General features: G+C 59.6%; 1 protein-coding gene across 1 annotated transcript; it reads right to left on the bottom strand.

Annotated features, from left to right (window-relative positions):
* Nucleotides 1–322: 322 nt before the first annotated feature.
* Nucleotides 323–27677, bottom strand: EPHA2 (EPH receptor A2). Its single transcript, XM_060621135.3, has 17 exons — nucleotides 27465–27677; nucleotides 22854–22921; nucleotides 20477–21146; nucleotides 12390–12545; nucleotides 11958–12290; nucleotides 11060–11175; nucleotides 10207–10360; nucleotides 9612–9711; nucleotides 9047–9102; nucleotides 8720–8845; nucleotides 8437–8622; nucleotides 8177–8238; nucleotides 7866–8075; nucleotides 7509–7658; nucleotides 6638–6831; nucleotides 5875–6030; nucleotides 323–1283 (listed from the first exon to the last, which is right to left on the bottom strand). Exons 1-17 carry the CDS (start codon nucleotides 27547–27549, stop codon nucleotides 1178–1180), a joined length of 2928 nt encoding a protein of 975 aa, XP_060477118.2. The 5' UTR covers nucleotides 27550–27677; the 3' UTR covers nucleotides 323–1177.

Genomic DNA, 27677 nt, shown 5'->3' with positions numbered 1-27677 from the left:
CTCAGAGCCCTACGTGGATGGTCGAAGAATCTATTGCAACGAGGTCTCCAGAGACGTGTGGGAGGGAGCCGGTGGCTGCTCTCATGGTTCTCCTGCCTCCCAGCCCTCCAGAAGTCTAGAGATCAAAGGTGACAGAGGCCTGCTGGCGTGGAGGCCAGGCTCGGCAGGGCCAGCTCCCTGCTCCCTGGCCCCCTGCCCACCTCCCACCCACCCCCACTCCCACACTTTCACTGCGTGTGCCTTGGACGAGAAGCTCTGTTTAAGCGCTCGGAGTGAACTCTCCGCCCCCACGGCTCCCCCAAAGACTCAAAACTGAGATCAGTTTGAACCATCTGCAACTTTATTCCAGAGCAGAAATAAGTCGTTTCCTAACAATAAATATAAAAAAAATAATAATAAATTAAGGTTCGAAAAAAAATACCCAACAAAACAAAATCGTTAACACTGACAGAGTAGCGAATGCTGTCTAAAGGGGAGGGAGACCGGATGGACCGGCCCCCAGCCTGGGAATGTCTGACACAGGCCATCGTCTGTCCCCAGCCCCGGCCAGGCCCCCTGCCACACACACATACTCTCCACAAAATATAAAATATATATTTAAAAAAACCTCAACACAACCAAGCATCCTGCGAGGGCCCCGGGGAAGCAAGATTTGGCCCGCTGGGGCTGAGGACAGGGCCTGGGGGGCTGAGGAAGGCACCAGAGGGACAGGGGAACCACCGTGGGTCTTGCCCAGCTGAGTTTGCTGGCTGTCCGATTCTCGTTCGTGGGTGGGACTTGAGGTACCCTGTTCACATGGCCACAGGCTAACCCCTCCCCTCCACCTCCCAAGACAGCAAAGGGGAGGTCAGTCTGGAAATGTCCTGTGTGTCTGTCTGAATGCCTTGGCGGGGCTCCTGCCCCAGGGGGTGCTGGGGCCATGGGGGTGCCTGCTAAGTGCTTGGCAGTCTGTCCTTCGTAGATGAACAGGCCCCCAGCTCGGGGTCCCTGAGCGTGTCCTCAGTTTAGGTCAAGGTGTCGTCCAAGACCACCCCCCCCAGCAGAGGCCTCAGGGTGGCATCCATATGGAATAACTAAAAATAAATAAGGTCCCTGGTGGCCCAGTGCAGAGCAGGCCGAGAGGCCACTCCATTTCTTCAAGTATTCTTGGCCGAGGGGGTTCGAGGCCGGCTGGGGCTCAGATGGGGATCCCCACTGTGTTCACCTGGTCCTTGAGTCCCAGCAGGCTGTAGGCGATGCGTTTCTGGTGGCCGGGCAGCCGCACCCCAATCCTCTTGATGTCGCTGTGGGTGAGGAAGAGAGGGAGTTAGGGGCTGGCTGGGGAGAGGTAGGGGAGAAGAGGGGAGCACGGAGGGGGGCAGAGGCCTGACGGGAGGTTTTACATCCCGAAAGCTCACTAACATCGACAAAGTTAAGAAAGCGAGAGAAGCCCTGATTCTGGGGGCACCTGCGGGGCTCTGCCAGTTAAGCGTCCGACTCTTGATTTCGGCTCAGGTCTTGATCTCACGGCTCGTGAGTTCGAGCCCCACGTCAGGCTCTGTGCGGACAGCCCAGAGCCTGCTTGGGATTCTCTCTCTCCCTCTCTCTCTGCCCCTGCCCCCCAAAATAAATAAATAAATAAATAAATAAATAAATAAACAAACAAACTTAAGTACCCATAAAGAACAGAAGCACCAACTCTAGAAGCTCCCCCCCCCCAATCAAATCTGCACAATGATCTGTACAGCAGGTGCTCTTTACATCTCCATTTTGCAGATTAGAAAACTGAGACTCGGAGAGGTGAAGTCACACAGCTGGGAGGCGGAAAGAGCTGGAAATTGACCAAGCCGCGAACCAGACTCTGGGTCTGTCCTCTTCCCCAGGCAGCGCTGACACCATCATCAGTTGCAGGGGAGGGGGGGCAGGGGGCAGGGGGCAGGGACCCTCTAGGGGTGTTACTCAAAGCTCTCCCCCCAAGGTGTCTTCCCAGCCACCGCTTCATTTCACCCCTACTCCCTCCGGGTGCCCACTGCTAACAACTGAGGAAGAACTCAGGAACCGCTCCCAGCGGGACCTCGAAGGTTAAAGTTCTGTCGGCTTCCAATGGGAGGGGCTTGCGGGTCACCAGTCAGGTGACCAGGTTGCACTGAGGCAGGTGTTTTCCCTTTAGGAACCTCAATTTCCTCACCTGTAAAATGGGATGAGTACCTAGCCGAAGGCTGGCAGACCCCAGAAACTGGTGGCAGAGAGGGGGGAAAAGCGGCATGGGTGCCAGATGGAAAGACGTGCCCAGGAGCCCACAGCCCCCTCCCGCCCCCCTTTCCATGCCTCTCCATCCTCTTATAAAACCACTTATGCTCCCAGGAGCCCTGGAGCAGGATGTTTATTGCTCACTCTGGGACTTTTCCCCTCCACCACCCGCACCCACCAGCCCAAACCCATGAAAACACCCAGGTTTTTATGGGCCGTCTCCTGGCTGTAAATGAAACTAATTATATGGTGCGAGCTCCTGTTTGCAATTCCGGAGACATGACTTTCCCACAGGCTCTGGGAGACCTCGGAGAAGAGCTGAGCGGGGAAGGGCAGACCCAGGGGCGCGGGGAGGGTGGCTCACGGACCTCCAACAGGGGCTGGCTGCTCCCACCATGGCAGGAAGGCCAGAAGTCCGACACCTGGGAGAACGTCCTGACCAAGCACCGCGGGCCATTCTGACCGAAACAGCCAGGGGTGCTGAAAACGCAGCGCTGCTTGCCCCACACCTATAGGTCTCAGAGTGCGCTCCCAGGGAACTCGGAGGGTTACGACAGAGACCTAGTCCTCTGGGCTCCAGGACAGGCCTGGTACACAGTAGGTCCTCAAGGAGTACCTACTGAATGAATGAATGGCTGCTTTGGGGGACACGGAAGCCAGTTCCCCGGGCCGCCCTGGGCCCCTCTCCCAAATCGGTGTAGTTAATCTGACAGGGTGGGAGCGGAGGTTGTTCCCGGGACCCACCTGGGAACAAAAACCCTGGGCTGGGAGGCAAGAGGCCAAATTCTAGTCCCAGACTTCATCAAAGCCTTGAGCGGGTCCTGTCCTGTCTTTGGGTCTCAGTTTCTTTATATGTAAAATGGGAAGCTTTGGTGAGACGCTCCTGAGCCACCCACCCCAGCTCCGTCCTCTTTCAACACAAAAGAGACCCCGATACCTTCCCTGCCTCATTTGCTAACCAGAGACCCAAAAGACGAGAATCACAGACCCACTGATGCCTGTGGGAGGCATGTGACCAAAACAGGCCTTTGTAGACCGTCCCAAGCCTGTTCCTGCCTCAGCCTCAGTCTCCCTCTTGCCATTCCCATCGGCTCTCATCATGGGGGTAGGGAGACACGTGACGGGGGCTACCTTTCCTCTGAGGTCTCTCAAGGCCAACCCCGGTCCTGGGAAATTCAAAGGCCACACCTCCCCTGCCTACTGCGTGCTGGCCTGGCCACAAAGAGTGAGAGAGGGCTCCTGGAGCCTCGCGTGTGAATGATCCGTGGCCTCGGCAAACAGTCCGTCGGCACAAGCCCACGCTGAGGGCACGAAGAGACCATAAGCCCCATCAGCCTGTGCCTCCGTCACAGAAAGCTGTATTGTGTCACCCCAGACACGGGACAGGGCGTTTTCCTGGGGCACAACGTCCCCTACTTCCTTAGTTCCTCAAAAGACAGGTAGAACCACTAGTCTAGCTAGACCCTCGAGCAACTCCAAAATAGTGTGGTGGATGCTCGACCTGAGGAAAGGTGGCCGCCGTGGGACCGCAGAACAAGCAGCCAGCTCCTTGGGAGGGACCAGAGTGGGGTAGGGAAGGGACACTGGAGCCTAAACCCCGACCCCATCGGGGAAAGTGCTGAGTTCTGAGACCAGCTCACTGCCTCCCACCGGGACTCATGGCATGTGTAGACACAACCCTCAGGGTAAAAAAGTGCTCTAAGATCCCCATTCATTTCATTTATTTGAAATCAAGAAGGAGGCAGTGGTGGTGAGTCACACAGGCCTGAGCTCTGAGCACCACCGAGCTGGTGGGAGGAGGAGGGAGCATGGAATGACTTCCTGCCTTTATTCAGGCCTTTCAAAACACAGCACACATGCACACACACACATATACACAGCCTCCCTCCATCCAAGATAGCCCTGTCCCTGCTCGTGGGAAAGGAATTGGCCAAGGAGCACCCCGGGCTATTTCGGGAAGCTTCCAAGAACATGTGTTTCCTGTAAGCACTTCACCTTGCCCTCAGCTCTGCTCACCCACAAGAGAATCTGTGCTGTCCCTGGTGGGAGCCCCTGGAGGGGCAAAGGGGCTGTTCCAGGAGGGGGCCCAGGAACCCTGGCATTTGCCCACAGGCTTCAGGCGGAAAGCGAGGGGGTGGAGGAGAGAGGAGAGTGATGTGGATTAAGCCCCTACGGGGTGCCATGTGCTGTCACCTGAACTGTACCCATGCAATCTGTACAGCAGGGAAATGCAAACCAAGGCCCAAAGATGGACCCTAATTTGACCAAGGTCCCCTGCGAGGAAGCGGCAGATGTGGGGCCTGAAGCCAAAGTGTGACTGCACAGCCCGAGCTTGGGACCCTGCCGCTGGCCGGCAACAAAAATATCCTGGGACCCGTCTCCTCTCTCCTCGTCTCCAGGCCTCCCCCCGGCCAGCTCTGTCCCTGTCTGATTCCCCGTCCCCTGGGATGGGCCGTGGCCTGGTTGAAGAAGCTTTGACCAGCCGTCAGAAGCCCAGCTGAGCGGTCTTCAAAGCCCCTGGAGAATATTCCTGCTCAGGCCCAGATCCCAGAACTTCTGTGACCCCGAACTGTGGGAGGCCCAGATTGACCCCTCCGTGTGATTCCCGAAACCTCCCAGCCCCAGGGCCCATTCCGGCCCTGACCTTGGACCCTCTACGAGCTGGGCTATTGGGACCTAATGCTATTTTTGGAGGCACAAAAGGCTAAGAGGATAATATCTTCTCCCCGCCGGGGCAGGAAGAGGTGTCCGAGCCAAGGCCATGCCGGGAAAGTTCCCCGATGTTGGAGGGGAAAGCAGAGCTCCCACAGGGCGGCCTGACACAGGGCTGTGCCCTGAGCCAGGGCCGGGGCAACTGGCACTTCTTGTCAGGCTGGACTGCAGGCCCAGAGTCAACCACCTGGGGAGACGTGAAGTCCAAGGGCTCTGCCCGTTTCTTTTCGGCATCCTGGGCAGGAATGCTGCCCCTACCTGGCTGTGTGACCTTAGGCAAGCTACATAACCTGGCAGCCTCGGTTTCCGCACCTGCTAAATGGGGGAAGTAGTAACATCTACTCATCACAAGGCAATCAGGAAATTCAAGGAGACACCAGCTGTGAAGACAAGCCTTTCTTTCCCCCAGATTCCCAGCTACAGACCGTGTGCCCTGAGGTGGGCCACGTAACCTCTCTGAACCTCAGTTTCTCCACGAATGACCTCCGTGGTCCCTGCGCTCTGGGCCCTCACTGGCCAGGGCTGGAATCCTGCTGCTCCCCTAGTGGCCATGGGACCCTGGGCAAGTCACTGCCGTTCTCTGCACCCCCTTTTCTCACGCGTCTGGCGGGAACATTGACAAGACCACCTGTCGAGCTAGCATGCACACGGATTCAAAGTGCTCAGGCTCACAGCTGGCGCATAGTCGGCCCTCGATAAACACTGCTCTTATTACAATTACTATTATTTTCCCATTCTGGAAAAAAAAGATGCAGGAAGACGGAGGGGGGGGGCGGGGGGGGGGGTAGCCAGGAACGAGTGCCCAGAACTGCTGGCTGCCGGCCTGGTTCTGCCCTTCCTGTGAAGCCTCTCTCCCCCGAGAGAGAAAGAGAGAGTAAGGGGGAGCGGCGGGGAGGTGGGGAGAAGGGTGGGGGGTGGGGGGGCCAGACTCACTCATTGGTCATCTGCACCACCTTCTCGATGGCGGTGTAGCCGGCCGCCAGGAAGTGCTCTGTGTACTGCTGCATCTTGATGGACTCGAGCCACTCGGACACCGTGCGAAAGGGCACGCCCTCTGAGCCACTGGTGCTGGGCAGCCGGATAGACACGCTGTAACAGGAAGCCCCCACCGGCCAGTGAGGGACTGTAGCATCCAGGCTCCAAGCCTGCTGCTCCCTAAACCTGGGCAATTCGCCCAGCTGCCCCGTGCCTCAGTTTCCTTACCTGGGCAACAGGGAAGCCAGATCAGGCAGGGTTCAGGGAGACAGGCTGGCACGTCGCGAGCCCTCAGCGTTTACAGCTCCTGCTGCCCCCTCTACCCCCGCTGGCAACGCCACCACCAATAACCACAAAATAATGAAATGTTAAGATTCAGGTTCCTGGGGGCACAGCCCCAGCCTGGCCACCTGCCAGCACATAAAACACTTAATCGCCCTGTCTCAGCTTCCTCATCAACAAAAGGCGGATAATTACAGGACCCATCTCATCGGTTGTTTGAATGAGTTAAAACATGTTAGGCACGGCGCACACACTGCCCAACACATTTCCCATATATGTCGATGGCGTCCATTGGCATGACCTGAGCCCCTGTCCAGTGTAAGTAAAGCCCCCGTGTAAGTGCCGAGCCCCCTGTCCGCTAGCCCTGGCCGGTCGCTGCACTGAAGCGGCTCAGGAGTCAAAAGTAGGGGCCGCCATGCACAGAGGATATGGAACTAACCGGGGGTCAAAGTCAGCCAGGGTCTTGAGGGAGTCGGGAGCTCGGATGAGCTTGTCGAGGATGCTGACGATGTCGGCGAACTTGGGGCGGCGGGCGCGTTCCTGCTGCCAGCACTGCATCATGAGCTGGTAGATGGCGGAGGGGCAGTCCATGGGGGTGGGGAGCCGGAAGCCTTCGTTGATGGCCTTCATCACCTGGGAAGGCAGGACGGTCAGGCGTGCCTTCACAGGTGCCAGATCTGGGCAGGGTCCCCGAGAAGGCCCCGTACATGCAGGTGGGCAGAGTAGGGAAGGGGAGCCCCAGAAACAGAGGGGATGGGCCTCCTTTCTTGACTCAGACCACAACTTTCAGAGGTACAGACGGCGAGTGCTAAGGGTCTGTCTCCAGAGCTCCACGGAGGAAGGGGCTCCTGACCCTGCACCCTCCAGGGCGCCCCAGGCTGAAGCCAGCCTCCCTCCAGTCTCGGGACATCTATAGGAGACACTCCTTCAGCTAGGAGCTAGACACGCCTCCTTCCCCTTCCGTGTCTCAGCCTCTAGGCTGCGTGAGGCACCAGGCATGTGCACGCACACACACACAAACGCATATATCACATGCACACGCGGGTGCACACACGCAGGAACACAGACACCCTCCCCCCCACCCCCCTCCATCGGCTTGTTTCCTTGTCCTTCCACTGACTATAATCAGGGACTGGGCCTGGAGCCCAGCACAAGGCCTGGCACATACTAGGCGCTCAATAAACATTTACTGAATGCACCAGAAGAAGGTTAGCCCCCAAAATTCTTCTCTGCCCAGCCGCTGGGGTTCAGAAACAGGCAAAGGGTTTCAGTTCGGCTCAGGAGACGGCGGGCAGGGCGAGGGGGCCTACCTCATGGTTTGACAGCTCCCAGTAGGGCCGCTCGCCGTAGGTCATCACCTCCCACATGACGATGCCATAGCTCCACACGTCGCTGGCCGAGGTGAACTTGCGGTACGAAATGGCCTCCGGGGCCGTCCAGCGGATGGGAATCTTGCCACCCTGTGGGGGACCCAGGCCCGGTCACTACTGCCCCTCTGGCCAGCCCCAGGACTCTGGCAGCCAGGCCAGATTTAGTCAGGGCCCCTCCTCCACGCTCCCTAGAGTGTTCTCGCCTCCTGAGGGCTGTGCCCAGGTGCCCAGAGTGAAGGCTGCTTCGCCCTCGAGCCCTTCATCCCCGGGGACGACGACAGCGGCCCCAGCACTTACGCTGGTGGTGTAGGTGGCCTCGGGGTCATCTTCCAGCACACGGGACAGGCCAAAGTCGGACACCTTGCACACCAGGTTGCTGTTGACGAGGATGTTGCGGGCGGCCAGGTCGCGGTGGACGTAGTTCATGTTGGCGAGGTACTTCATGCCGGCCGCGATGCCCCGCAGCATACCCACCAGCTGCAGCACGCTGAACTCGCCATCCTTCTCCTGCCAGAGGACAGGCCCTCAGCCACCAGCCCCCGAGCCCCCCGGGGCACCCCGGGCACACCAGCCCTGGACCCCCCACCTACCCCAACCCACATCCTCACCCGAAGGAACTTGTCCAGGGCCCCGTTCTCCATGTATTCAGTGATGATCATCATGGGCTTATCTGCAGAGGGTGGACACAGGTTTGAGGGGGTGGCCAGAGTCGTGGACAGGGGGCACCGCTGGGGGTGGGGGTGGGCACAGCTACGGACGGAGCCCCTGTTTGGTAGCAGCCCCTTTTCACCCCCGCCATGGGTGGTCCGGCCCCGGGGCGGGGTGGGGGGGGGGGGTCTCCCGTCTCCAGCCTGGTGCCAGCCCTCACATTTGGAGACGACACCCTCCAGGCGGATGATGTTGTGGTGGCTGAACTGGCCCATGATGCTGGCCTCGCTCAGGAAGTCCACCCGCTGCTTCTCTGTGTAGCCGGCTTTCAGCGTCTTGATGGCCACGGGCACCTCCTTCTTCCCCGACGCCTTCAGTGTCCCCTTGTACACCTCCCCAAACTCCCCTGAAGGAAGACAAGGCGGGAGGAGCACCCCGTCAGCCCGGGGAATCGGGCGCTCCCAGCTGGGTCCCAGGCCCCTCTGCTGGGGCGCCGCACTCACCTGCTCCGATCACCTTCTGCCGCGTGACACAGGATGGATGGATCTCAGTGGTGAACTTGAGCACAGCCTGGTTGGGGTCCTCGTACGTGTGGGGGTCCACGTATGTCTTTAGGGGCTTTAGTTGCTCTGGAAGGGAGCAGGAGGGCCGGGGTCACAGTTTGGGGAGGGGTCACCCAAGTGGAAGGGGAGGAGGCCACGCGACCGCCAAGCTCCTGGCCCCGCCCCTTTGAGCTGCCCACTGCAGAGCCCTGGTTGCAAGGCCGTCCCCATCTCCACCACCGAGCTCGGGGATGGCGGGGCGGGGCGTGGAGGGGTGCTGCCTCTCACCTGACTTGGAGAAGTAAACATCCTCGGAGGACTGGCGGGTCCGCAGGCTCTTCCTCCTGAGAGAACCCCCCCAGGAGAACCAAACGCACAGGGAGGTCAGCGACCTGCTCTGGCCAGGAGCCTCCTGCTCCCCTCTGGGCGCTTGGTGAGCTCAGCACTCTGCTCAGCAGGCAGAGGGTGCAGTGAAGGCAGCGGGAGAGGCGGGGAGGAAATGAGCAAGCAAGCAGGGCTCGCTCCTTGGGATCTACGCCCCATAATGGCCCCTTAAGTGGCCATAATGAGGGCTTTCCTCATTAGAGCTCCCAGAGCTTCCTGCCTGCGTGTCCAGAGGAAGTGTGGACACACCGTTACTACCAAGAGCAAAGATAATGACCGCCACGTCCTGAGCTCCTGCGGCGTGCCAGGCGCTGTGCTGGGCACTTTACGGCTGGCTGCCTCTTCACAGCCCCCAGGAGGCAGGGATTAGATTACCATCAGCCCCATTTTCCAGACAGGAAACTGAGGTTCCCGCCCCCTCTGCGTCCCACCTCAGCCCTTGGGAAGCCCGGGCGGGGCTCCAACTGACCTGCGATGGATGAAGACGCCGATTCCTGCTAGCACCAGAAGCAAGATAACGCCAACAACCACACCACCAATCACCGCCATGTTGCCAGATCCTTCCGTGGCTGTCAGGGAAAACCAGCTGATGTCAAGGGAGTCCCCCACGCTCCAAATCACGGCAATGCCGTGGATTTGGATTTGCACCCAAAGGCCACTTGAGGGACCCGAGACATGTGCTGGATGCTTTTACTTGTGACGGTGCATGAGAATATTTATTCCCATTTCATAGATGGCAAATGAGAGGTCCTCCCCAGGGAAAACAGTTAAGTTTTCCAGGTGTGTGGGACTCTCTCGGTGCCACGGGATTTGAACCGAGTCTGCCAATGCCGGACCCCACGTCCCTCCTTCTCACAATACTGCCCTGAATGCACGTCCTTGGTCCCCCGCCCCCAGCCCTCAATTCCGCCCCTTCCCCAGACTTGGGGCTGACCCCCACACAGGGCGATCCCAGGCCCAGGCTGACCAGGAGGGGGGCATCGCTAAGTTCTCCGATCCGTTTCCTCCTCCCAGATGTCCCACCTGTTCTGTTTCAGGGCCCACGTTCCCGGTACCCAACTCACACAACGTCTGGAACTCGTGAATCTTGCTGCCGGCCCCCTGGCCTTCCTGCGTCAGCGCCTGCACCTGGACCAGGTAGGCGGTATCCGGAGCCAGGTCGTCCAGGGTCACGGAGAAGCCCTCGGTGCGTCGCACGTTGTAGCTGTTGGAGTCCCCCTGGGGGTGGCCACGGAGAGAGGGGCCGACGATGAGGGCAGGGCAGGGGTATCAGCCCGCCAGAGACCACTCCCAGCCCAGCCTAGCAAGGAGGCTCACTTTCTCTAGCACACTCGACACTCTTCTTACAGATGAGGAAACCGAGGCTCAGAGAAACGAAGTGAGTCACACAAGGTTATAGCCAGCAGGTGCACGACCCAAAACTCACACCTAGGTCTGTCTGACCAGGTTGGGCCAGGCTTTTTTAAAGACCAGCCTTTAAAAAAAAATTATTTTAATGTTCATTTATTTATGAGAGAGAGAGAGAGAGAGAGGGAGGGAGAGAATGAGCAGGGAGGAGCAGAGAGAGGGAGACACAGAATCCGAAGCGGGCTCCAGGCTCCGAGCTGTCAGCACAGAGGCCGACACGGGGCTCGAACCCACGAGCCGTGAGATCATGACCTGAGCCGAAGTCGGACGCTCAACCGACTGAGCCTCCCAGGCGCCCCCAAGACCAGGTTTTTGCCTGCATCCCGACTCTCTCTCCTGAAAATTCCAGCGCACTGTGTCTTCTCTCCCACAGCACTCTGCTGTGCTGGCCTGGGAGAGGTGACTGCTGGGAAAACCCCCGGCCGCAGTGTCCCCATCTGCAGGATGTGATAAGCACCTCTGACCAGCCAGTCCCCCTGCCTGCAGCCCAGCCCCGACCCTTTGAGTTACCTTCTTGCGGTAGGTGACCTCATATTTCCACACACGGCTCTGTTGTGGTGGGGGGATGCTCCAGGAAACACTGAGCGAGGTGGTGCTGCGACCCTCCAGCTTCACCTTGGGGGGCTCTGGGCAGGACGGTGGCGGGGGGGAAGGGTGTGAGGAGCTGGTGGGGGGCAGGGGGGTGAGTGCACCCAGACCCAGTCTCACCCACAGCCCTGGTTCTTCACATCCCAAGCGGGGTTTCTTTTCTTTTCTTTTTTTTTTTTTTAATTTTTTAAATGTGTATTTATTTTTGAGACAGAGAGAGATACAGCATGAACGGGGGAGGGTCAGAGAGAGGGAGACACAGAATCCGAAGCCGGCTCCAGGCTCTGAGCCGTCAGCACAGAGCCCCACATGGGGCTCGAACCCACAAGCCGTGAGATCATGACCTTGAGCTGAAGTTGGACGCTTAACGGACTGAGCCACCCAGGCGCCACCCCCCCCCCGCCCCCCCCAGTTGGGATTCTTAACTTCCAGCCCCAGAGCACAGAGCCGCAGGCGTTGGATCCCGCGGGCTGGCACATTCGGGGTGCCCTACGAATATTTACGAGTGCATAAATACTAAAAGTAAAGCAACAGGGGACTCTTGGTATAACCTGTCTGTGGACTGGGCACTGTTCTAAGAGCCTCGTATATAATAGTTTATTGAATCCTCTCAATAACTCTATTCTTACTACTCCCATTTTACAGGTGAGGAAACTGAGGCCCAGAGAGGTCACAGAGCTCGGAAGCAACCCCACAGACTATGACTTTAACCACCTGCCGCTGCCTGTCTCCAGACACAGCTGCACCCTGGGCGGCCACCCTCCGGAAGCCCCGCCCGCATCCCGGATGGCCTCGGAGGCACAGCCGGGCCAGCCCTCACCTGTCTGGTTGATGCTGACACTGGCAGTGCGGAAGCTGCGGCTGGCCACCAGGCCCGAGACACCGTTGCGGGCCTCTACCGCGAAGGTGTAGTTCATGTGCGGCTCGAGGTCACTGACGATCACGCTGGTGCGGGTCAGCGCGTGCGGCGGCTCGGAGTAGCGCACGCTGGCCTCGCAGGGCCCGCACTCGCCGGACTCGGGCCAGCACTGTTCACAGGTGACGCTGTAGATGATGTCCTCACGGCCCCCGCTGTCCTGGGGGGGCGTCCAGCGCAGCTCCACTTTGGCGCCCATGCCCACAGCCGTGAGGTAGTGCGGGGCGGAGGGCGGGCCTGCACGGAGGGCAGAGTTCAGGCCCCGGGAGCCTGGACGTGTCAACCGGCACGCCACGCGCACCCCGGCCAACCTCCCCGACCCACTGCAAGACTCACGAGTGCAGGGCATCGACGGCAGGTCCTGCGGTGCCCGGAAGTAGCCTTCCTCGCACTCACAGAAGGTGGCCCCCTCGGGGGACAGCAGGGTGTGCACGGGGCACTTCAAACAGGGGCTCTCGGACACCTCGGACTTGAAGAATCCAGGGGAGCAGGCTGGCAGACACAGGGAGAGACAGTTCACCCCCTCAGCGGCTTCTCTAGTGGGACCTTGCCAGGGGACCCCGTGCAAGTTGCTAAACACACCCCTGTGGGCCTGTTTTCTCTCCGGTGAAACATCTTGTGATTGTTAGTTACACTGCGTGTTAACCAACTTGGATTTAGATTTTAAAACAATTAAATTAAAATTACAACGAGTGCCTCGCCCCTGTGCTCGGAACCTCTGCGCCCTCCCCACCTGCTCTCGAAACAAGGGCCACACCTGAGCCTGGCATTCAAGGCTTCCGTCTCCCCTTTCGGCTTCCCGAGAATCCGACCTCACACCTGGCTCGGCCCCGGACAGAGCGCGCTGCCCGCCTGCCTCCTCTCCTTTGATCCGTGCAGACCAGCCTGATGGGTCCCCACCTAAGGTTCAAGCTGCCCAGGGCAGTAACTACATCCACACCGTTGGTGCTTGTGGACGGACTCTCACCACCATCTCGGCTGATCAGCCAGGCACACCCGCTCAGGATGCCACCCCTGCAGGTGTTCCCCCACCCCAGGACCCGACTGCCTTCCTGTTCCGGGGCTGGCCCACCAGGAAGCAGGAAAGGCCGGTCCCCTCCTTCCCCCCCTCCCCCCGGCATCTTCCGTGGAGCTGCCTCCAGGATCGAGTCATTTCCGCCACTCACAAGGGCCGCCAGGAAGCAGCTTTTCCTCCCCCGGGGGGGAAGGTCCTGTCCTGGCCAGGCCAGCTAGGGGCTCAGGCACCTGACTCCAGAGGCTTCTTCCTCCCACCAGCCTGTCCTGCTGCTGCCCCAAGCCCCCTCCTGGCTTCCTAGGCAGGAAGCTGCCCAGACACAAGGCCCACTCGCCAGGGCAGCCCAGGGCTTAGGCAGCTGCGCAAGTGGCCAGGGTGGGGTGGGATCACCCTCTCCTACAACCTCTTCTACAGCCCTACCATGACTGTACCTCCCTCCGGCTTATTCTGCGGACAATGTCCTGAGACACCTCCAACCTTAGTGCCACGTTCTTTGTTCTGTGGCACGCACCCTGAGATGAGACAAAGCCCCTGAACTCAGGGGACAGGAACACATGATAATGTCTGCCATTGGGGTGGGCAAGAGCTAAGGTCTGAGGAGTCAGAGTGGGGACAGTTCAGCTGGGGCTTAGAGGCTGAGTAGGAGTTCGGTGGGGCAGGAGTGTTGGAGGAAGGTCAGGCCGAGAAAGAGCAGGACTAACACAGAAAACACGGAAAGTACGAGTGGGGGCAGGAGGCAATGAGGCTGACAGGTTTCCAGGGGCCAGATTGAGAAAGGCCTTTAATGCCAGGCCAAGGAGCCAGGACTTTATCCTAGGGACAATGAGTGCCACTGAAGGACTGAAGGTTTGATGTAGAGCAAAACGGCACGGTCAGATCCGCACTGTCAAGAAAATTCTTGGGCAGAGTCTCCCTCCTTGTCCCGTTCCCTGTGTGAGAGGAGGAGGGGAGCAGGACTGGGAGTCAGGGGACAGGACTCCAAGGGCACGCTGGCAGCCCACTCCTCCACGTGCTGTCACGTCAGAACCCCAGCCCAGGCCCTGAAAGGGCGCAGGCCGCAGGGCAGGGGGCTCGTCAAGGACAGAGGGGGCCTGGGACCCAACTCCCGCTCTTGCAGAGCCTGGAGCCCCAGTCACTAGCAGGGACCGCTGATTGAGCACCTACTGTGTGCCGCTCCTGGGCCCAGCAAGCATCTGACACTCCTAGTCCCCACCACCAGCCTGTTAAACTGGAGCCCCGTATCATTCACGCCACTTTCGGGGAGAGGAGTCTGATGCCCAGAGAGGCAAGACCACGTGTCCAAGGTCAACAAGCTCCTAAGACACGAAACCAAAACCTAAACCCAGGACGCTCGACTTTGAGCCCCTCTCCTCCCACAAACATCTTGATTTAGCACAAAGAGAAATCAACATTTCTAAAAGGAGCCCGAAGAGACAGGAGATGAGTCCTGACCCGCTTCAACAGCCAGAAAATCCCAAGACTAATTTCAGAGCAGCTGAGGGTAGCGGATTGGGGGGCGACGGGGGCAGCGGGGGGGGGGGGCACCTCCCTGACAAAGCTCTTTTCTCAGCCTGGGCACAATAATGGCCAATGCAAAGGAAAGGTAGAATCGAGCCCGGAGTGTTGGCTGGGGAACCAAGCCTCCTACTGTACTTCAGAAATCCACGTGCGTTTTGCATTCCTCCTTATGTATCTGTTACATCACAAAAATAGCTCTCTCCTCCCCCAAATGTTCAAGTAAAACTGAAATTCCAGAGAGCTGGGCCATTTTATGCTGGGGTTTCACTCCCCCAAGTGCCCTGACTTGTCCCTGGAGGGGCCTGTGCGCTGGGTAAGTACCGGCTCCAGGTGTCTGGGCCCAATGGAGTGGGGATGTTCAGGGGCCCCTAGAACCACCATCACGCCTTCCGGCCCAGGCCCTCAGGCTGGGGAGGGGCCCACAAACCCCCTCCACAGCTCAGGCCTGGTTCTACCCAGAAGGGGTTAGCCACCTGCAACCCCCCACCCCCCCCACCCCGTGCCCCCACTCCCCACCGGGCGGTTGCTCCCCAGCGCCCCCAGCCCTGTGCCAAGAGGAGGAAGGCGGAGGGTGGGGGGAAGAGCCACCTTCCATTCTTTGGCCCCAGAGCCCGGGGGTGGCCTGACTGCTGCCGGCAGGAAAGAGGGAATTTGGAGAGATTTCCGCTGTGGATATGCTAGATAATACAGTGGAGAGGCAGCATCAACAGGGCAAGTACTTGCCTGACGGGAATGTGCTGCCCCCTCCTCCAGCCGCACAACTACGAGGGGCTGTCCTCGGGGGCCCTGGAGGGTGTGCCCGTGCTTGGGGGCGCCCCAGAATCTGCATGGAGGACACCAACCAACAAGCCCCCGCGTCTTTCTGACTTGGTTAGATTTCCTGGCATTCTGGACACGCAAGTGGGGACGGGGTCACGCACTGGGTGTTCGCACATACACAAACAGCCATGGTCCCTTAGCCAACCGGGGAACTCCTATGCATCCCTCCATACCCAGCTTGAGCGCCTCTCCACAGCCGTCCCAGACTGCCCAACTTCTGGCCCTCTTCTGCCCCATTAGGGCATCTATTACTCAATCTTCTGTTTACCAAATAGAAGTTGGGCACTTCCTACGTGTCTGGCACAATCTGGGATACGATAGTGAGAGAGATAAACACTGTTTCTGCTTCAGGGGAATGCACAGCCTGGCTTTCGTGCTCCATTTGAAATGATTTCTGCTCACATGAGGATCTTCTCTGAGACCGGCAGCTCCTGGAGACCAGGTACAGAGTCCCATTTCTAGGCGTCCCATGGCCCGGCCCCGGGTCTGGCACGCAGTAGGTGTTCGGCTAACGTCTGTTGACTGGATGGATATAGGCGAATGAGCAAATGAACGCGCGAAGATGGCAAAGCCTAGGACGTGTACGTTAAACACTTGCCACGGAAGTGAGTAGGGTTGCAGTGCCCTCGGAGGCCCTGCAGGGATGGTGCACCAGGATGCCCACCTGCCCGGCGCCAGAGCCCGGCCTTGGCACGCACACCTATGGAGAGCTTCTCTGGTGCAGGTTGCCTGGCAGGCCCGGGCCCCACCGAGCAGGGGAACTGGGGCACGGTGGCTGCGCCCAGAGCGGCACCCCGGTTTTTCCAGTTCCCAGTGCCCGCCTCTCAGATGGCAGCGTGGAGTGACTTAGGGACACACACCCTCTGGAGTGACGCAAATCTAGCCCCTGGCAGAGCCCCTCCCCCCCAGGCCCAACCACCTCCCAAACTGGTAGTGGCGAGGTCACGGGGTCAAGAGGTCATAGTGGCAATTCACCTGGGGCCAGTCACCTCCCCGAGGCTCAGGGGGAAAGCGCGTGGACTTTGTCTCCTGCCCTGACGGGCAGCAAATGGTGACCCAGAAGTCATCGACCCTGCCGACGAGGGGAAATGTCCGGGGGAAATGTCGGCCCCAGGCCCCAGGCCCCAGACCCCGGTGGCTTCTCACTCCCCAGCAGGCTCTGGCAGCCCCATGTGGGGATGTCCCCGTGGCGAGCACCTTGCCCCTTTCACACACACCCTGGAGAATTATCTTCAGGCACATTCCTCCACCGTGCCAGAGATAAGCCTGGCTTCCCCCCACCGCCAGCCTCCGCCTCCTGCTGTCTCCCCACCACCAGCCTTTTATCTTCTGTTTGCTTTCCCTGCCTCCTTCCTTCCGTTCAGGGGACCCACTTACCTCCGGAGAGGGAGGGAGGGGCCACCCCACTGAGCTGCCGGGGTGTGAATTTGCCCCCTGTGTGAGCTGAGGGCGGGGCAGGCAGGGCACAGAGGTGGGGAGCGGCCATCCCATCCCATCCGTGGCTCCCACCCAGCAGGCCAGAGGAAACCACAGAAATCAGGCCCGGTGGCACTCCCCAGGAAGGGGACGTGCCCAAGAGTCAACAGCTCACAGAGCCGCCAGCCTGAGGATCAGTCATGTCCTGACTAAGCAGGGCTTCTGCCAACAGCCCCTGACACAGCCTGGGGCCACCCTACCCAAAGACCACCGTAACTAGAGCCATCCCCTGCCCAGAGGATGCCTTCCCTTCCACTTTGGGCCCCCCACCCCCACCCCCACTAGGCCTGGGCCACTCAGGACGCCAGCACTAGGACCCTGATCCTTGCTGCACGAGGCGAGGTCACCCAGTCAACAGCTTGCCCGAGCAATCCAGGTTCTTAGGCTTCCAGTAGAAAGTCACAGGAGGTGGACTCTGATCACTAGATCGGCAGGGGTCCAACCCACCCGTTTTACAGATGGGGAGAATGAGGCCCAGAGGGGACTTGCCAAGTTCATATCGTTTATGGGTAGGATACATGCCAGGGGCAGCGAGCTGGGCACAGTACACTGCCCTCCTCATGCCAGCTGCCAGCTCTTTTGGTCACTAGTCACTGTCTCCTTTCTCTGGGCCTCAGTTTCCTCATCTATAAAATGGAGCTAAAGTCCTCAGCCTTTCTGGGCTTGTGAAGACTGAAGGAAACCACGTGAAATGCTCAGCCTGGTGCCCGGACTCGGGTGTCCCTACGAACCGGGTGACAGGGAAACTAGACAGGAGACATCCCCAGGGGGCCGGGCCCCTTGAAGGAGCAGGAGCCTCCAAAGAAGGAATTCCTCACGGTGCCCACCTCCAGTTCTGGCCTCCCAGCTGCTAGGCTGAGCCTTTGGCCAAGGCCGCTGGCCACCTGCTCACCTGGCCGGCAGTGCCCACGGCCAAGGCGCCAGGCAGGGCCCCAGCAGCTCAGCTGCCGATGCCAGCACAGGAAGGAGAGACAAAGCCGCCCCGGGGGAGATGATGGTCAGCCTGAGCGACTCCGCTGTCCCCCCCCACCCCCACCCCGGGCAGGGCTGGGGACCGGAGTGAAGCTGGCTCATTCCTGACATAGCTCAGAAAGCTCTCCGGGCAGTGTGCCCACCTGTCCGATCACAGCACCTGGGAGGTGCCTCCCTGCCGTTGTCCATTTAACTCTTTCCTGAGTGCCAAGCTTCCTGGGGAAGGAACCCTGAAAAGAAGCGAGCTCTGAAGATGACCTGGGCCAGGTGCTCAGTGACCTCAGGGAACCCACACCCCTCTCTGGACTCCATCTGTCATCAGTAAAAGCCCCAGTGGGAGAATCTGGGTCCACGGCGCTGTGGAGGGCCAGGCAGGGAGGCGGGCCCTGCACCTGCCTCTGTTTCTCCTTCAGTGTGCTTAGTAACAGCCCCCGATCACCCTCCCTCCTGCGCCAGGACCCGCCATCCAGGGACTACCCAGAGAGCTTACGACCACACGCCTTAGCCGTGTGACTCCAGACAAGTCTCTTTGCCTCTCCGAGCCTCAGCCTCCCCAAGGTGGGCCGGACCGAGCAAGCGTTCGGATAAAGTGCTCGCCTAGCTCACACCCGCCGGGGAAGATCACTTGTCTACAGGAGTTACTGTTCTTCTCTCCACTGGCATCATGGTCAGGGGCTGCTGAGAACATCTGCAGGGATAAAGAGCAGCCAGGCTGGGGGTTCCCAGCCACACGGTGGCCCCTGGACCACACCGAAGGGAATTTTAATTGTGGGAGAGGGATCTCAAGGAAGAAAATCCAGGACTCCGGGCGGCTCACGGTTGAGAAGGATCCACCAGGAAAGTCAAAGATTTGCTCGTGGAAACCAGTCCTCCCTACCCGGGGGCCCATCCAGCTCTTCACAAACAAAGCCTGCCAGAACCCTGACCCCCCGCCTCTAGGGGAAGGAAGGCTGCCCCCCGCCTTGCTGGAAAGAACACCCCCAACCCCAATGTCCACTTATCTCTGCAGGGCCTGAATCACCAGCCTGTGGAAAGTTTTCAGCTGCCCCTCACCGCCCCCCCCCACCCCCGCATTCTTGTGTGAGGATGTCATGTGGGAGGAGCCTGCTCGACCCACTGGGCTGCCTCGGGGCCCCCCCCACCCCGCAGTCATTGTCTGAAACTGGGAGTGTGCACTCGAGGTCACCTAAAGCAGGGGCCGCCTAAGGAAGAGAGACTCAGACAGCAGAGGGGAGCTGGGAGGACACTGGGGTGGTAGGAAGGGCCAGAGCAGAGACTACACCACGGGCTTATGGCCAGAAAGGGAACTTCTTATCCAGGGGCTTACAGAGCATGTTAAGCAAGGTTCTGAGGCTTTAAGAGGCAAATGGAGCCGATCAGAAAAGGTTTCAGTCTCCTCTGACATTTCAACCTACTTCGTGTGTTGCAGGATCTGTAGCTAAAAAAACAAGTAAAAAGCCTTCCTATTTTAGGCCAGAGATGAAGAGAGATTTACCCAAGATCACCCAGTGGGTACGTATAACTACAGGCACTAAACCCCAATTTCTCAACACCCCGCTTATCTCAGCAAAGAAATTCCCAGAGAGAGAGGATGAGCTGGCCTTCCAAAGGTTGGCCTGCATTCCACAAATGCCCTGCCCCACAGCCATTTCTAGAAAAAGTCACCCATTGAAAAAAATTCCACGTTGCTGTAGAGATTTCCGCTGTCACAGGCCCTGGCCATGCCAAGCCACGGCCTCCTGATGTGAGCTCACAAATGCCCAGGCCCCGTTCCCAGACAGAGTCCAGTATAATTGGCCCCTTTCTGGGTTCCGTTTGTCAGCAGTAGAAGATTCATCAGGAGAACCTGGGACCGTGGCCCTGGGGAACGTCAGATCTCACACTTCCCTTCCACTCTTACCTCAAGGCACACATTTTCCCAAAACTCCCCAGGTGGTTCAGGTGCAGCCAGGGGACGGAATCCTGGGTCCAGTTCCCTCACCCCGTGTACAAGAGAGCGGCCTGAGACCCAGACAGGTTAAGTGACTTGCCTAAGGTCATGCGGTGAGTTAACAGGGATGGAACGAGCTCCAGAGACTGTATCATGGGTCCACAGCGCTGGTATATAGTAGATATTTAAATTATACTTGTGGGATGAATCAAAAATAACAACCACACTTAAAAGCACTTATGTGTCAGGCACTGACCTAAGCGCTTTATGAGCATTAAGTCATTTGATTATCATAAGCACCCTCCAAGGTGGGCACTATGTTTGTCTCTGCTTTACAGATGAGGAAACCAGGCACAGAGAGGTTAAGAAGCTGACTTAAAGTCACACAGCTAAACGTAGAGCTGGGATTTGAACCCAGGCATTCTTGTCCTCGAATCCTTGCTCCTAACCTTCCATAGTCTCCTGTTTTTCAGTGTGTCCCTTCTCAGTGAATGAGTGAACCCAACCATAAATAAGGAAACTGAAGACCGGGAAGGCTCTTGTGATTTCCACTAACAGACCCCTCCGCGGGTCAGAGTCCGAGCGGGGATGACCTTACCAGGATCTCACAGTTCCAGAGCCGACACTAGAAGCCAGGACCACAGCCCGCACCCCAGCAGCCCCTTTTCCTGCCACCCCTGTACCGTCACTCACCCTGGCAGGCGTCCTCCACCTTCTCGTAGCCCTCCCGGCACAGGCACTGACCGATGGGCACCAGCCACTCGCCGTCCACGGTGCAGTGCATGCGGGGCTCTTCGCCCCCCGGTGGCACCACGGCATGGTCCACGCAGGTGCCAGCCACGGTGGCCAGGGAGGGTGCGTCGGAGCCCGCGATGGTCTCGGGGAAGCGGGCCAGGCCCTGCAGCAGCTCGGGGCACTTCTTGTAGTAGACGCGGACGGAGAGCAGCGCCACGCAGGCGCCAATGTCCTGGAAGGCCAGGTAGAAGCCCTTGCGGCTGAGCGGGCCCACGGAGCGTTCCTCCACATTCAGCTTCACGTGGCGGGCCTCGAAGTCGCTGCTGACCGTGATCTCGTCGGGCGCAATGGTGTCAATCTTGGTGAACTGGCGCTTCTGGAAGTTGGTGCCATAGTCCACATCCGACTCGGCGTAGTAGAGGTTGAAAGTCTCCTTGCAGGAGCTGGCGCCCCCCGGGAAGCTGTTGCAGTCTCGCACGGTGAACTTGAGCTCGATGAAGATGCGCTCGGCCTCGCCGCGGTACACCCAGTTGGTGCGGAGCCAGTTGTCCTGGTCGCCGGCCACCACGTTGCACACAGAGTACATGTAGATGGGCATGTCGTCCATGATGTTCTGCATCAGGTCCCACTGCGCAGGGGGGCGGGGGGTGGGGGCGACAGGTGAGTGTGGGCAGGCGCCCGAGGAGAGACTGAGGCCCAGAGGCAATGCCCAGGAGGCAGAGCGGGGCATCGGGATGCTGTTTTATAGTTCTCGCTATAGGGGTGGGAAACTGCAGCCCAGAGAGGTGCTTCAAGTTCGTCCTCACAGGCTGCAAAGTGGCTGAGCTGCGGCCTGTCCCTCTACATGGACTGGGAGCCGGGGGTGGGGTCTGGGGGATCCCATGTGACCTCAGGTGGATCACTTAAGCTCTCTGAGCCTCCAAGTCTGCATCCGTAGGAGGGAGACAAGGTCTGCCTCGCAGAATTGCTATGAGGATAGATGACAGAGTGTCTACGAAATGCCAAGCACGTTGTCTGGTGTGGGTAAGAAGTGCACTGTCACACTGGCAGCCAGTGTCACCATCATCATCATCATCATCATCTACTGCGTGTGTGTGTACAGGTGTGAGTGGCCGGGGAAAGGGTTAAGTCAAAAACAAAGGATGATGCCCCACTGTTCAGGTTGAGCCATGTGCCCCCTCTGCCTCTCAGTCTCCATACCCCCTTAATCACAGCGTTTGGAACCTACGTGCTGATACCTACATCTGGCTCCCAGACTAGACCCTGGAGTTCGTTGGGGCAAGGACTGCATCTAATTCTTTTATGTAACCCCAGGGCCTACCTGGAACAGAGTAGGTGCTCAGGAAAATATCTGTTGAACGAACAAGTGAATGAATGAATAAAAGCAGAGGGGCTGGGGAAAGAGGCCTGGACTACACTATATGACGCTGCCCAAGGCCCCTCTCGAATGCCCTCGGGCCTCAGGTTCCCACGCTGTATCATGACTGGGTTGGATTAGTTGATCTGTATTTCCCCCCAGCTAGACATTCTAGGATCCTGGAAATCTACACAGCTACATCTCAGGCCTGCACAGGGCTAAGGTGGCCAGGGATAGGCACCTGACTCACGCAGAGCTGGCCAGCAGTGGGAACTGCACCCCCCCCCCCCCACAAGAAACATACTTCTCCCTGGCTCAGGGCCCCCGGACAAACTCAGCAAGTGCCCATTACACAGAGGGGAAACTGAGGCCCAGCGAGCAGCAGTATCTTCCCCAAAATCACACAAGGCTGGGAAAAGGATCCCAGTGTCTTGTCCACCAATCCTGGTCACAGTAGGGCAGGACAGAGGGGAGGAAACTTGGGTGGGGATGAGGCAAAACAAATCAGCCCCTAGCAGGAAGGGGAAGTAACAGCCGGTGGAGAAGGGAGAGAGGCCCAGCAGGAAGGAATAGATCCAGTTTCCTGGGCTATGGGACCTGGGAGCCACTGTTCCCTCTCTCTCCCTTACCTCTCACCTTCTGGGCTGGGACCTTGAAGATAGGGAACCTTCAACCCTTACCCTCCCAAGAGGTAGGTAGAGGAAACTAGGTGGGGGTCCTCTGAGCTTTGGCCCACTGGGTCATCCGAGGGCCCCTGCTCTGGGAGGGCCTTCAGCTGTCTCCCCAGTTCTTTCTGCCTCTCAGGTCCCTCCCCTACCTTCCAACCCCCAGCCTACCCAGCCTGGATGGCAGAGCCTGGTGTGGGAAGCGGGACCCTGAGTTTGATCTCTGGCTGAGCTATTTAATCTAGGCTGACCCCATCCTCACTGGGTCTCAGTTTCCCCATCCCCGTGCCCCTACTTGACTTTGAAGGCTTACCCCTTTGCCATATGGGTGCGTGAGCCAGCCAAGTTCCCCTTTAGCGGCGGCAAAGTCCAATAGTACAACTGGAAGAGATGGGAAGGAGGGCCAGTTAGCTCGGGGGCATCTCCAGGGCTCAGGCCATGGTGGGAAAGCTGAGAGCCCCCCAGGAGCCTTGACAGCTTCCTCGGCTCTCAGAAAGAGACCCCACTATACAAGGTCACTATATCCCAAAGACCTGTCCCTCGACAGACAGGGAAGTAGGGACCTGGGAAAGGGACGGGACCCGGTCAAAGTTACGCAACAGGCTGGGTGAGTACTAGGCCCCCTGTCTCCCAGGCCACAGCTCCAACCACACCACCCCCCTCCGGTCTGCCCCCAGCTGGGCAGAGCAAGACAGAGCTCAGCCCAGCAGGGGGACAGCAGCTGGGCAGAGAGCTGGGGCGGGCAGGACCGTTAAGTGACGCCATGCCGCCCCGTCTGCTTCCTGAAACAAGGCCCCTCAGCAGGCATGTGGGCCTGGGGAGCGCCCATGTCTGCTCCTGCCACATCTCCCCCCCACCCCCAGCACAAAACATCCCCAACCCCACCCAGGCCACGTCGCACACATACGCAGCACACATATGTACACACACGTCTCCTGGCACTCCAAGAAGGGAGGGCTGTTAACAGGTGGGAACAGCTCCAGGGAGGAGAGGGGGGACTGATGGCGGGGGTGTCTGGAAACTGATCTCCCCACCACAAAAGCCACAGAGCAGGCAGGATAAAGCTCTGAACCCATAGGGGCCTCTAGGAGAGGCCCAAGATACACACAGCTGGCAAGGTCCCCTCCCTGGGAAAGTGGTCCGCCTGCCATGTCTTTCTGACCCCTGGCTACTGCCCTACCAAGGGTGCTTGGTGGGACAGAGATGGAAACCTTTAGAGGGGACTTCCAGACCCAAGAGGGATCAGGTGCCAGGACCATGCTGTCCCCAGAGAGCCATCTGGAGCCCGGGGGAGGGACACACTGCCAGGGGCTTCCCTAGATCTGGCCCTGCCCTTGGGCAGCACCTGTCAGTCCACCTCTGGCTCTCTGCCAGGCTCAGTGGCTGCAGCCATGACCCAAGACCCCAGCACGGTCCCACCTTCATTTCCAAGTAAAGTCCAGGTAGCTTCCAGGCGGTGCCACCCTCCCTAGAGGGCAGGGACGCTGGGGAAACTCAGGCATGGAGCCCTATGCAAAGTCCCCGGATTCGGAGGGTAAGAATCCTCAGGTGGAAGGGGGAAGGGACTGAGCACACTTCCTCTGGACCCTGGAGCATGAAGAATATGGCCTCAAGAGGCAGCATTCCTCAAGACTAGGACTTGGAAGAATCACTCTAAGGGTGGAGCCCGGGCAGGCGGGGGACAGACATGGCCTGATTCACGGATGGGTACAGAGTGAGGGGGACAGAGAGGGTCTTGGAAATCCTCTCCTGGGGTCTGAATGCCTTGCTCCCCTGGTGGGAGGCACCACCACCCGCCGCTGACCCGAGCCAAATCTCTCTAGGAAGGGCCCGGCAGCCCAGACCGGCAAGAGGAAATCCGATGTGGCACCTGTCCCAAGGCTATGGGGATAGAGGAGGGTGGCTGGAGGGGGTGGGGTAGGGGCACGGATTTGTTCGGACATGCCCAGGGCCCAGGCTTGGAAAACTCACTAACCCCACTGGCAGATGGAATGTTCTGGCTACAAAGGAAGGGATCTGGGGGTTCCTGGCTCCAGCTGGGTGGGTAGGAGGACCCCAGTGAGTGCCCCCCGCCTAGTTCTGCAGATCCCCTCCTCCTCAGACAGGTAGGAAGCTGCAGTCCATGCCCCCGAGGGAGGGGGCTCATAGCTCTCAGGCTCTGAAGGGTTAACCTGGCACAGAGGGAACCCCACCACCCCTCCCAGAGTGCACTCCCCTTCCAGCCCCAGGCCTGGCTCTAGAAGTATCACGGGGCTCAATCTGAGAAGAAAAGAAGCCTTCACACAGGAAGGAGGCCTCCCCTGGGGGCTTCCAGCCATAGCCCCCTCCCAGGAAATTCCCTAGAACCGATCACCAGGAACAGGAACAGGAGCCAGGGTGCGGCTCTCTCTCTCTCCCTAAGCTCTTCCAGGGACTGAGGGCTCTGGTTCCCTGGAAGGGGTGGGGGCCTGGGAGCCTTTTGGCCGCCCCTGGAGCCTTCACTGAGAGGCCCTGGTTAGGCAGGGCCCATCCATGAGCCCTCGGTCCCTCACCCCACCCCTTCTCTGTCTCCAGTTCCATGACGGACGTCATCCTTAGGGATCCATATTGCTTTCTTTACTCAAACACAGCACTACCTGGAGGCACCCCCCTGCTCCCTGCATCCCTCGTTCACCAAAACTAGCTAATTCCTAAAGAAAAGGGGGAGGGCAGGGCCTCTGTGGGGAAAAAAAGAAAAAAGGGCAGAGGACAGAGGGCAAGCTGGGCTATCACAGAAGCAAGCCAAGGACTTTCCAGGGCCCCTGGGCACTCTCCAGCCCCCTTCCCATCAGCCACCTCATCGGCACCACTGCATCTGTGCCCAGAGACTCTGCTTCCTCGGAAAATCGGCCATGAAACCACAACACAAGGGGCCCTGGGCTCTAGCAGCTCAAAAAGCCAGATGCTCAGATGTGACCCTCTCTGTGCAGAGGGCCCTGGCTGGCAAGGGCTCAGCTTGGGCCTCCCTCAGTTTCCCCATTTGCAAAAGGAGGACAGATTCAGTGGCTGCTGAGAATCTAACAGGTTCCATCTGGGACTCCAAATACATCCCGGCTCCTCTGCCCACAAGGAGGGGGCGAGAAAGGAGAAGGGATGTGAGCAGCGGTCTTCTAGATTAAGGGTGGAAGGGGCATGTGGTCTTTCTCTCTGCCCACCCCACTCCCATCTGCCCCAGGCAGATCCACCGCATTCAGCCTGAAAACCAAAGAACAAAACCCACTAGCAACTGCCAGCTGGGCCATCACCACCGCCCCCCCTCCACCACCACCACTGTGGGCACACCTAGGGAGTCGTCCACAGGGGCTGTTGGAGCCTAAGCAAAAATGCTCCCCCATCCCAGGACCCTCCAGCCCACACCCTTTTCCTCCTCAATCCCATGGAGGGGGTGGCTAGTCATCTAGGCTGGGGAGGGGGCAATATGGGGCCCAAGCACCAGATGACTCCAGGCACAGCTTGGCAGCTCGGGGTAGTGTCGGTTCTGCCTAATCCCCTCACCCCCAGGACAGCCTTCCAGAAAAGCCTATAGGGATTCCAGCTGTCTCTCCCCTTCTCTCCAAGCACAGTTCCCCAAGAAGGGGGAGGACCAAAAGCTGGAGGGTGATGGTGGGGTGGTGAGTATTGGGGATCACAGAAATCCCTGCCACCCACTCCTGCAAGTTGGGACCAGGAGCCCGGGACCCATCCAAGAACTGGGACAGGATGCACCCCCTGCCCCACTCCACCTCCACCAGCTCCAGCTCTGGCCTCTTTTCCTCCCAACTTGGAAAAGCAAAGCCTCCAACCCCAGTCTGGGAGACAGAAAAAGAAAGCAAGGCTCAAGGAACCTTCTCAGAGGCCTGGGGTTTCCTCTACACTTCCCCCTGCTGGAGCCTGCGGAAGCCTCGCTCTGCCCAGGCCGACGGGGGAAAAACGTGTTCTCACTGTTGAAAACCGAAGCCGGCCTCGGCTGGGTGGACAGGAAGGTCCTGGGCCAAGGACGGGAGTCCCCATCCTCTCTGCGACCCTAGCTGAGGGGCAACGCCCCCATCCACACACCTGCCCCGCCCAGGGCAAAGTCTGCGGGCCCCTCACCCGGCGCCGCTCAGGGAGCGCTGGGGCGGGGGTGGGTGATTCAGTCCCCCACCCCCGGATGCCCGGACTCCCCGGTGGCCCTGGGGTGACGGCTCCACACCTCGAGAGACCGCGCCCCCACCTGCCGCATTTCCTCGTTCTGAGTCACCCCTAGCTCAGAACGCTTGACTTTGGGACTTCCTGTCCGCACTCGTGGCCCCGAACCTGACCCCCGAGCCTGGGAATGCCGGTTGGGAAGACAGGGTGGTTCTGCGTGGGCAGGTTGGCCCGAAACTCCCCCTGCACTCTCCTGCCCGCCTGGAGGCAAAAGGGGGCGTGGAGAAGCCCTCAGGGAGCAGGGGCTTCCGCAGGGGGCTCCTAGCCGGCCAAAGAGCCCCCTCCCCAAAACGAGGGGCCTCCACAGGAATGCTTCTCGGCAAAATCGGACCCAGCGGGTGAGTGAGGACAGGTCACCAAGAGACTGAGCCCGCGGAAACCCTCTCAGACACCCCATTCTCCAAGGGGACCCTCGCGCCCCCGTCGGGACGCGTTCCTGAAGGCGCCGCCCGGGCTGCGACCGCGTGGCCCGCACCGCGGCCCCTTCTCGGCGGCCTCGGAGCCCCGCGCGCCCGGCCGCAACCCCACAGTCCCCGGAAGCCCGGTAACCCGGGCTGGGGTCCCAGATTCGTCGCGAAGGCAGCGCGCGCCCTCCCGACCCCGGCACCCGGGGCCGGGAGGCGCCAGGTCGGTTTCCAAAGTTGCGCGCGTCGCCCCGCGGGGCTCCGGGAGGCTCGGGCTCCCGGGGTCGGGCCGCCCGGGCAGCTGCGGACCCGGGCGGCCCCGCGCGCACACTCACCTTCTTTGCCCTGCGCCGCGGCGGCCGCGGCCAGCACACAAGCCCACAGCAGGGCCAGGCAGGCACGGGGCGCCAGACGCTCCATGCCGCCTCCTCGCCCCCGGCCCGGTCCTCCGCGCCCGGCTCCCGCACGCCCGCACGCCCGCCTCGCCGTCTGCTCGCTCCCGCGGCCCGCGCGCAACTTCTCGCCTCCAGCCCCAGTCCTTAATGGAA

The sequence above is a fragment of the Panthera onca genome, chromosome C1, assembly GCF_046562875.1.
Source record: "Panthera onca isolate mPanOnc1 chromosome C1, mPanOnc1 haplotype 2, whole genome shotgun sequence".
In the NCBI taxonomy this organism is placed as follows: domain Eukaryota; kingdom Metazoa; phylum Chordata; class Mammalia; order Carnivora; family Felidae; genus Panthera; species Panthera onca.
Note: the sequence above shows the minus strand (reverse complement) of the source record. Positions and strands in the feature narration are given on the sequence as shown.

Coding starts and splice junctions, on each gene's coding strand:
- EPHA2 (XM_060621135.3), bottom strand. CDS start 27,549: ATGGAGCGTCTGGCGCCCCGTGCCTGCCTGGCCCTGCTGTGGGCTTGT. Junction 8,239..8,436: donor GGAGGGTGTCGTCTCCAAAT/GTGAGGGCTGGC, acceptor CACCCTCTGCAG/ATAAGCCCATGATGATCATC. Junction 6,031..6,637: donor CTGGCTGACTTTGACCCCCG/GTTAGTTCCATA, acceptor TTCCTGTTACAG/CGTGTCTATCCGGCTGCCCA.